Here is a 9,913-nt window from a genome sequence, read left to right on the forward strand (position 1 = left end):
TCCCCAGACAAAGGAAGGGAAAGCTGCGTCGCCGCCGGGCTCGCCGGCTCTCGGGAAAATCGAAGGCGCCTGGAGTACTTGGGGAAAACTAGCGATGCGCCCGGCAGCTCCTACCGGGCGGGGAGGGGCCGGGTCGGTTCTTTTTTGCCTCGGGAGAGAGGAAAGCAAAGTTCCGAGCGAGGGCAGGAGCCGAGAGGCGGCGGAGGGCACGGCCGGAGCGGGACGGCAGCTCACGCCGAAGGCGACGCTCCGCTTCCAGCGGGGAGCTGCCGCTGCTTTCGAGGAAAAGAGGAGCGAGGAGGGAGAGAAGGAGCGGAAGGAGGGCGAGAAGGGGCGAGAGGAGAGCTCCGAGGAAACTTTGGGAGGAGGGGGACGGCGGAGTCCGTGCGAGCGGCCCGGGTCAGTGCACGGCCACCGAGTGCAGGGCGGGCGCCGGGCTGGTCAGAGTCTCGCTGGGGGTGGCCGGGCTGCTCTGGCTGGTGGCCGTCTGCGAGGACGTGGGGCTGAGGGAGGGCGGCGAGTTCGAGAGGATGGTGGGGATGGGCGCGGGCAGCGCGGGCAGGGCCGGCACCGCGGCGGGGGTAGGCTTGATGGGGACGGGGATGGCCGGCAAAGTCTGCCCCCCATGGCAGAGCGGCTTAATGGGCACGCCGTAGGCGCCGTACTCGCCGCTGGCCATGGAGATGGGGGTGGCGGTGTCGATCATGCCGGAGCCGTACATGTGAGGCCAGCCCGTGCCGATGGAGCTGCCCACCGTAGTCAACTGGTTGGGGAGGGGGTAGGCGGCGGGCATGGGCTGCATGGTGGAAAAGGCGAGGCCGCCGGGCATCTTGTACTCTCTGGCGATGATGTTCTCGATGGCGAAGGGGTGCTTGAAGCTGGAGGGCTGGGACACGCCGAGGTTGTACGTGGACATCTGGGGCAGGTGGGTGCCGCTGGCCAGGGCGCTGAGCCGCAGCTTCGCCTGCTGCTGCAGGTACTGCGCGGCGTCGGCCGGCTTGCTGGGGGCCAGGTGGTCCGACTTGAGCACCTTGAAGCGCTTGCGGCGGCGCAGGAAGCTGCCGTTCTCGAACATGTCCCCGCAGCTGGGGTGCAGCGCCCAGAAGCTGCCCTTGCCCGGCTGGTCGGGGCGGCGCGGGATCTTGATGAAGCAGTCGTTGAAGGAGAGGTTGTGCCGGAGGGAGTTCTGCCAGCGCTGAGTGTTCTCCCGGTAGTAGGGGAAGCGGTCCATAATGAACTTGTAGATCTCGCTCAGGGGCAGCATCTTCTCCGGGGAGCTCTGGATCGCCATGGCGGTCAGGGAGATGTAGGAGTAGGGCGGCTTCTGATCGCTGTAAGTGTTTCTGCCCGGGCGAGGCATCTTGGCTGGGGGACCCGAGGAGATCTGCAGAAGGGCAGCGACAAGGAGGGGGTCGGGGGTGGGGGAGAGGGGTGAGTCCGAGAGGATTCGCGCTGACACCCGGCCGGGCTGGGGAAGGAAGGGCACGGGGAAGGGGCACGGCGGTCCCCAGCCCTGGGGGTGGCGGGGGGGGGGGGGGTGGCGGGGTGGGGGCAGGGGGAAACAACTCGGAGCTCCGCGTCGCCGGCGGCGATAAAGTGCTGTGCCTTTCTCCCGGCTCCGGCCTCGCTCAGCCCGGCCTCCCCGCAGCAGCCCGCGCCCGTGAAGTTGTTCCAGCGGTAGCTTTGCCTTCTGGCCTCGGCGAGGAGGAGAAGGGGACCCCCTCCCCACCCTCCCCTCGTCTCCCACCCCACTCCATGCCAGCCCCGCGTGTGCCCACCTTAAAGTTGCTGGAAGTTGACAGTCCGCATCCGGGACGCGGCTGGGAGTCCGGGCTCTTTCCCACCCCGCTCCTCTGGCGCGTCTCTCGCTCCTTTCCCGGCCACTCTGCTCCGGTTTAGTCCCGAGGAGGCAGCGAGCTGGCTCGGTTTTGGGAATCCTCTTGTATACCCCTCCCTTCGCCTCCTCGGGCTGAATCAGCTTCTTTTACACCACCGGTAGCAGGGGCTTGCTTGCTTCTCCGCAGCCGCGATGAGCTAAGTAGTTGCCTCCATGTCCTTCCTCTAACCATCTGATAGTTTTATGTGGTGACATGAGCAGAAAAGACCCCTGTAGAGGCGCTTCATTAATGTGCCACTTCTTTGCTATCATATGACAATCGCCTTGGGAGCAGGGGGAGGGGAGCGGGGAGGAGGGGGCTGGAGAGAAAGGCATAATCTGGTTTCATTTACACCTATTTACATGGACACCTTGGGCCAATGGGAATCATTTCCATTTGAAGACAAGGCGAGGGGTGAAAAGGCTCCGCCAGCGGAATTGCAGTGCGATGGTACCCGGTGGCTGGGGGTGGGGGGGAAGGTATGCACTAACCTCTCTGTGGACTTTGCAGGAAGCTTAGTCTGCAATTCACAGTTACAAATGGAGGTACTGAGCAGTGGGATGTTTGACATGGAAATTGCTTGGCTGTGGTATTCTGTTTGTTCTGCATTGTTATCTGATTTGTATTGCTGGCTAACTTAAGACGAGCCTTTTTCCCCTGTAACGAGAGACTTTCTCTTTGCCAAATCCGCTCTCCTCGAGCGAAGGTTTTTTCGAGGAGAGAAAAGATCGGGATTCCTCCGTAGCCGCCCCGGGAAGTGTCCCCCCTCTGCGCCCCGCCCGAGGCAGCCCCGCCGCTCTGGTCCCACGGACCTGTTGGTGCGAAGCCGTGGGATTCGCCGTAAAACCCACGGCAGCGGCCGGGCTGGCGGGGCCGGGCACAGCCCGCGGTGCTCGGTGCCGTGCTGCCCCCCGGGCCGCTCTCCCGCTCCCGCGGAACCGCTCGGTGTCACGGGCTGCCGCTCGGAGCATCCCGTGACAGCTGCATTTGTCAGCTTTGAAGCTGCCCCTTCCGCGGGGGTTCCGTGTCTCGGGCTCTCGGCGTGCCTGGGATGGAGCAGGCAGGACGTGCGAGACCCGAGGTGCGGCTCCCTCTGCCTCCTCCTCGGGAGCCAAGGCCCGATCCTGGGACCGCAGCCCAGGCAAACGCCTCCACCGCCAGCCGGGTGCCCTGGGGGCAGGATCGGGCCCGGAAGGTCCCGGGTTTGCCCTGGCATAGGAGGGAAGTTTGTAGGATGTATATTCCCGGGGCTGCAGTGCATCCTGTCACCCTAGGACCAGAATAACAGATTGTCTCGGGAGCTGCAAGCCCTGGGAGGAAGAGCCTTTGTGGGGAATAACGAGTCCACTCCATTAACAATATTTTCGGAGTCGGTCAATAACTCACCAAAACGTAACTTAAACACGATGAATTTAGGAGATTAAACAATTTCATTAATATTGAAATGGTTGCTGAGGCTGAGCGCGCCCGCTTGAAATGCAAGCGCACGTTTTTCAATATTAACAGAAGTACTTGAAGAAAAGAATAATGTCAGCTTCTTAATTCAGCAAAAACCGCTGGGGTGGGGGAGGGAGAGCGGGCTGCAGCCCCGCGGCCCGGGCGGCTCTCTGGCACGGAGGTCCCCGGCAAGCAGGGCTCCCCGAATCCCGGCAGCAGCTGCAGAACGCGTTTCGCGCTGCAACCGGCTCCGGCGTCGTGTGTGTTAAACCGCGCTCCCCTCGCTCCAACCTGGCTGCCCTCGGTCCCGTCTAATCCCTCTCTCTCGGGGCACTATGTCGTTTAGAGAATAATGGGCAAATAATTGCGTTTCTAGGAATCTGAGGAACCGACCTCGGCCCCGCGTTGCCGAGCTAACGAGCCCTTTTGGGGGGAGACCTGCCGCACGTCCCCCGCCTTGCCGGGAGCTCCCGGGGGTGCCTCGCTCCGCTGAGCGGCTCCGGGGGCTGCCGGGCAGGGGGCCGCTCCAAACTTTTTGGGGGGAGTAAGAGGTGGTGAGGCGATGGCCATTTGCTAGAGGACAGGAAAGACAATACTCTGACATGAGGACGGATTCCTGCCAGCATTCCCTAGGACACCGGGTAGAAGGCTCGCATTGAGGGACCCTGAATGCGTGGGTTTAATGGGCACCTCCGACCCCCCAACTTCTAACGCCCCTCAGTTCGGGTTCTGTCGCTCAGCCCAAGTTCACACTGGGATGCCTGTCAGAAAGAAAGCTCAGAAACAACACTGGACTAAATAAAATTTATAGGCTGACAAACTATTTTCTTCCTCTTTTTTTGCCGGTACCTTTTCTTTCCGAAGAAAGAAAAAAAACCCATCCGCTGGCGCAAATGAGAACCCGCAAGCTGTAAAGTTAAAGAAAAGTCGACTTCCGTTGTTATTTGTTACTCCGAGCGAGAACGAGGTATGGCTGTAAGGCGCCCGATTTTTTGTCTTTTTCCATTGCGAAGGAATGTGGGGGCGGAGGGACAGGGCAGGCAAAGCCATCCCAGTAATTGATACCCAAAGTTTTACCTCGTGTTAGGCACGCAACAGCTGACAGACGTGGGCAATTTAGGATTTAAATGTAACTTGCAGCATTTGCCTTTTACTTTGAAAGCCAACATCAGGGAGGAGGGGAGAGGGGCAAGTGAATCCAAATCCGTTGTGCAGAAAACGAAAACAAATAGACGTGTTTCTGAAGCCTAATTCAAATAAGGAGCTCAGGGGAAGTGTTGGGAAAACTGTATAAAATACACATAAGTCAATTATATCAATGTGCAAACCCAATGGAAATCTATTTCATGCAACAGCCATTCAGCCCGTGCATGGAGCCCATCGTGGACCACCTTTCTGCATGGAAGGTTCGCAATAGCCCCCTTTCCCACAAGCAAGACCACACACGTTTACAGATTTGGTAATAATTTATGCTAATTTTCCTCCATAAATCCACAATTCGCTTCAGTGGCAAGCCAGGCTGTTGAGAGAGGAAAAGGAGACGGAAAAGTGACAAATACAATATTGATTTTGAATCCTTGTGGCTGCAAGCAGGTGTGTAGCTTTGCAGAGGGGAGGAGTGGGAGAGGGGCTGTGGGGGGAAGCCAAGAAGTTTTCCAAGGATAAATAAAAGAGAAAAAAAAAATCCACTCTGCATGAGAGAATAGCTCACAACCTTGTTAATATTTACAAACCAGTTGGGAGAAAAGAGAAGGGAGGGGGAAAGTACCAGCTTCTTAGGGTTTCCTAGGCTGCGGAACACAATGCCAGGCTCTGAGCGAGCTTCCCCCGTTTTGGAAAGTCAACTCTCGGCTGCTGTTGTGGCTGCATCTCGGCTAAGCCTCGCTCTCTCTCCCTCTCTCTTTTTCTTTTTTCTTTTTTTTTTTTTTCTGTTTTTTTGTAATAGTTCTGCTTCTCTTTGCTCTCGGGGGCCGAGAGGGAGAAGGAAGCGGAGAGATTTGGGCTCTCCCGCTTTTCTGTGTGCTTGAATTCCCGGTGCGGTTTCCTGAAGCGCTGCGGCCGCTCTGGGAACGGCAGGGCTTTGTCCCACCCCACATTCTTCACCAAATCTGCCACTTTGGCGTGAAACTGCTTAGCGCCCTTTCAAAAGGATTTTGTTCCTTTCGCAACTAAACAAACCGGCGCTGCCTGTCAAGGCCGGGCTGAGAACCGCTGCCGATGGCACCGGCACCGCCGGGGCTCCGCAGCGCCCGGGACGCGCTGCTCTCGGCCGCCCCGTCGGGGATATCCCGGGCTCCAGCGGCCACACCGGGTCCCCGTGTCCCCTCCCTTCCTCGTGGCTGGAGGGATCCAGGGAGGAGGCGGCCCCGGCATCGCCCGTCCTCCCCCTCTCCGGGGGCCGCTGCCGCCCTGTCGGGGCCGGGAGCCCCGGCTCCCCCTCTCGCAGCTGTGTCCCGCGTCTCCGCGCACGCAAGTCCGGAGCCCCAAGTCTGTCGGCTCCGCGCCCGCTGCCTTCGCCGGGACGGGCGGGTCCGGGCGCGCCCCTTCGCAGCCGGTTCGCCCGCACCCGCCGGCCTTAACCCGGCAGGAGGCGTCGCTCCTGGGGCCGTCCCAGGGCACCGGTTTCCCAGGGAAGTATCTTTCCCCTCTGCGTTCCACATGCCGCCGCCGGTAAATCCGCAGCCCCTCCGAACCAGCCGGGACCCCCTTGGGACGGCCCCGGGGGGGCTGTGCCCGCGGCCCTGCCCGCTCCGCGCCCCGCCCGGCCCGCACCTGTCCCCGCACGCTGTCCGCGGGGCGCGCAGCGGTGCGCGAGGCGGTGCAGGTGTGCATAGGGGTGTGCCAGGGTGGATAGGGGTGCGCAGATGTGCGCAGGGGTGCGCGGACGTGCGCAGGGGTGCCCGGTTCAGGGCGGCGCGGAGAACACCTCGAGTCCCTGCGTTACCACCTGAGAGCCCGTCTTTGTGGCAGACTTCCCTTCCCTTCGGCGCTGGGGTATTTACGCGTCTGGGAATTGTTGGTTGGTTTATTTATTTATTTATTTGGAGAAGTGCGAGGGGAGGCCTCGCAAACTTTTTTTTTAATCTTCCGTTTTAAATAAATGTCGCATTTCGAGCTGCCCCCGCTTCTTTTTTTTTCTTTTTTTTTCTTTTTTTTTCTTTTTTTTTTTTTTGCATTGTAGGAAATATTGAAAATGCCACCTTAGTATTGAAGGGATTAACTTGCTTTTCTCCCAGCCCCTAACTCTGGTGTAAAGGGAGCAGTAGATCAACTGTATAATGTGTGCACTGTTTGGTCATTTGTACAAGCAGAACAAAGGTTGAGCTAAGCCAAATTGCATTGCACTTGTGAACCGAGTCCCAATTTGAAGTATCTTTTACAGCAGGGGGAATGAGAACAATTTCGTGTATGTCTAAAAGGGAATAACAAAGCCACTTTCTAGAGCATCTCAAAGTGAAGTAGTGAGGCGTGACATTCCCAGGGTGAGGAGGGACAAAGGCAGGGTCAGGGGGATGAAAAAGGGAATCAAACAGCCACTTTCACATGTCTGCCCTCAACTGCTGCACCTCTCCATAATAGGAAACAACTGTTGTAAAAAGGGGGATTGCTCCCATTCATTCAAAATAGCAAATGATAGCTAAACAACATTGTCAAAACTGAATCAACTTCTGTGCAGTACCACCCAGAAAAAGGTATTGTGTTTTGGTTAATAGCTGGGTGGAGCAAACTTGATTTTCCTTTCTTTTTCTTTCTTTCTTTTCTTTCTTTTCTTTCTTACTTTTTTCCTTTTTTTTTTTTTTTTTTTTTTTAAAGACTCTTCTTTCCAAACTAGTCTGGTTTATGCTAAACTTTATTTTTAATCATCACCTTTCCCCCCAAGCCGCGCTCATCTCGCCCCACAGCCTGCTCGGAGTTCCTACAAACCCAGAAAGACACACAAAATCAGGCTGCGTCCCCTTCCCGCGGCGGTGCGGCCAGGAGCGATGTCAGCCCGCCCCGAGGCGCCTGCCCGTGCCGGCGGGCACAGCCGCCCTTGAGGGGCTAAGCCAGCCCTTGGCCAAAGTGGCGAGATGGCCTCGGGGCGGCTGGCGGGGGTCTGTGGCGGCACATCCCGGGAGTCGCCGCCCCTGGGGCGGCACAGGTAGCACAGGAATTCGGGCTCAGGCAAACTTTAGGAGAAACATTTTCCTCCATTGTGCGATGCCTTTAACGAGCCGGGATTTAATTAGGGTCAGCGCTTTGAATGCGTGTGTCTTCCTCGCTGTTGGCGGGGGGCATGTTCGCACACAGAGCCGCGGGCCGGAGCCGCGGGGCGGGGCGGTGTGTGGGCGCCGGGGCCGCGCCGGCCGCCACCCACCGAGCCCGGGCCGCGATGCCCGAGCCGCGGCTCCCCGCGCCGGCCCCGGCTCCTGCCCGCACGTCTTCCCGGCGACCCTCAGCTCCGCAGCAAAAAAACCGTATTAACCTTCTTTAATATTTCATTCCCGGAAGAGGTTCTTTGGATCTAACTTTAGAAAAGATTTCCCCGCAGCGATTTCTTCTCCTATATTTTGTCTGCGCCTTTATTATCGAGCGATGCTGCAGTCACACGGCATTTAGTCATCTGGAGGGGAAAGAATCAAATAAAGGACTTATTTTTTTCTTTTTCCTATGGCGAGGAGAGGTTTTACAGGGGAATAAAAGCCATGGCGACTGGCAGGTTTGGGAGCCCCGAAAGCGGGGCGCCTGCTCTGCGGTTCGGGGCAGAGCCCCCTCGCGTTCCTCCCGTCTAAGTTTGCTCTCTCCCGGGCCGCGACCTGTAAAACCCTCGCCCTGCGCTCGGCGTTTCGGCAGTTTCGGTCGCCGGGACCGGTCCCCGTCGGGGCCAAAGGCCGCTTTTCCGAAGCGCCCCCCCCGCCGCCGCTCGCCCCCGCGGCCCCGCTGGTGGCCCCGCGCGGCGCTGGGCGGAGCCGCCTGGGTAAACTGCTTGTGTATCTCACATTATCATCCCGCTGTCTGCGGGCAATGTAGATTTTCTAAAGATCTAATGAATAAACAACCAGCAAGTGCTGGCGGTGTCATTTACATTGTTAATGCCTACATGTGTATAATAAATATGCATTTGTATGTCTTCAAATAAACTCTTTTTAGTTTTTAACCTGTGGTGATTTTTTTTTCAGAAGCTGGCTTTTACAAGAAACCGATTTTCCTTTTCGTTCCTTGAGCTGGTGGGGAAGGCAGAGCCCCGGCCAAGGGCGCCGCTTTTGCGCCCGAGCGGGGGATGCGCGGGCCGGGGCGCAGCCTGCGAGCCCGGCTGTCCCTGCACCTCGCCACGCTTTTAACAGCAGAACAATTTAAATGTTACAATATTAGCTCTCTGTATTAGTCTGGAGGTGCAAAGAACAATCCATTCAGAGGCTGAGCTTCAAAGGCACCGGATTCCCCTCAAGGAAAAGTTTACAAACGTGGCTGCTCCCTCCTTCCCTGCCGCTCCCTCCTCCCCTCCCTCGCCGGAGACAAACGGTTTTCCCCGAACGCCTCTGTAGAGGGCATCCCTGACCAGGTTTCCTCCGCCTCTCCCGGCGCTCGGAGCGGGGGGCTCGGGGCTCGGCAGCGGCCCCGGCAGCGGGAGGCGAAGCTGTTCCAGAAAAGCCTGGCGTTTCCAGCCCCGCCGCCTTCACCTTGGGAGGGATAAAGATTTGCGCCTCATTTTTCGCTACAAACCAGGTGCCACTTTCTTACACCGCTCGATGGCAAATGTCTCATCTTCAGCGAGCTGGATCTGGCATACATTATTTTAATTAAGTCTATGGCGATTTACTTTCCTCTGAGATCCATTCCACGGTGCAATTAGGAACGTATTGGTGCTAGCAGATATGAATATTCAGGAGAGTGTCAATTAATTAGCAGACAGAGGAATCTCATTATGGTGCTCAAAACCCTTTTAGTGCTAAGCAGAATTAAGGGGGCATTTGCCAATGTGCCGGATTAGTGAATATTTTACTGCGCGCTCATTTAACTTCATTATCATAGCACTTAGGCTACTCTCTGATTTTATTAATTAAATCGCGCATTAATTTATCCAGAAAGGGGGATAAAAGTTTTATGACGCCACAGCCCTCCTGTAGACGTCTTAACTAGCCAGCGCCTGCCCCGCGGGAAGGAGCGTCCGCGCCTCTGCCCGCCCCGCGCCGATGGATGCGCCGAGTGGGAGCGGGGATAGCGGGGAATTTGGAACCTAGGGCTTCGTCTTCTCCTCCTGCTTATGTCTTTCCTCAACATCTGGGGACCGGGCAAGCCCACGATGCGATTAACCCCTTAATCTCTGCACAGACTGCAGAAAGAAGAGGAATAATCTCCTCTTTCCTAGCGAAAAGCCAGTGCGCTCTCTCCGGGTCAGCCGGGCTGTGTGCTGGGGAGCTGCCCGGCCCGCTCGCAGCTCCTCCACACGAACAGCAGAACCGCGAGGATCACAGAGCAGCGAGCGGGATTACGCTGATTTTCTAATTAGGCGACACTTGAATTCTCATTTTTTCCAAGGAGCATTGTATTAAGAGCAGCTATTTAAAAAAAAATGTCCGTGGGATATTGTGCTTTGCAAAAAACAAACAAAAAATTCC

General features: G+C 57.3%; 1 protein-coding gene across 1 annotated transcript; it reads right to left on the reverse strand.

Annotated features, from left to right (window-relative positions):
* Positions 1–400: 400 nt before the first annotated feature.
* Positions 401–1,862, reverse strand: FOXB1 (forkhead box B1). Its single transcript, XM_054077871.1, has 2 exons — positions 1,779–1,862; positions 401–1,384 (listed from the first exon to the last, which is right to left on the reverse strand). The coding sequence occupies exon 2, from the start codon at positions 1,358–1,360 to the stop codon at positions 401–403; it is 960 nt and encodes a 319-aa protein (XP_053933846.1). The 5' UTR covers positions 1,361–1,384; positions 1,779–1,862.
* Between the last annotated feature and the right edge of the window lie 8,051 nt (positions 1,863–9,913).

This window comes from Cuculus canorus, chromosome 12 (genome assembly GCF_017976375.1).
Source record: "Cuculus canorus isolate bCucCan1 chromosome 12, bCucCan1.pri, whole genome shotgun sequence".
Classification (NCBI taxonomy): Eukaryota; Metazoa; Chordata; class Aves; order Cuculiformes; family Cuculidae; genus Cuculus; species Cuculus canorus.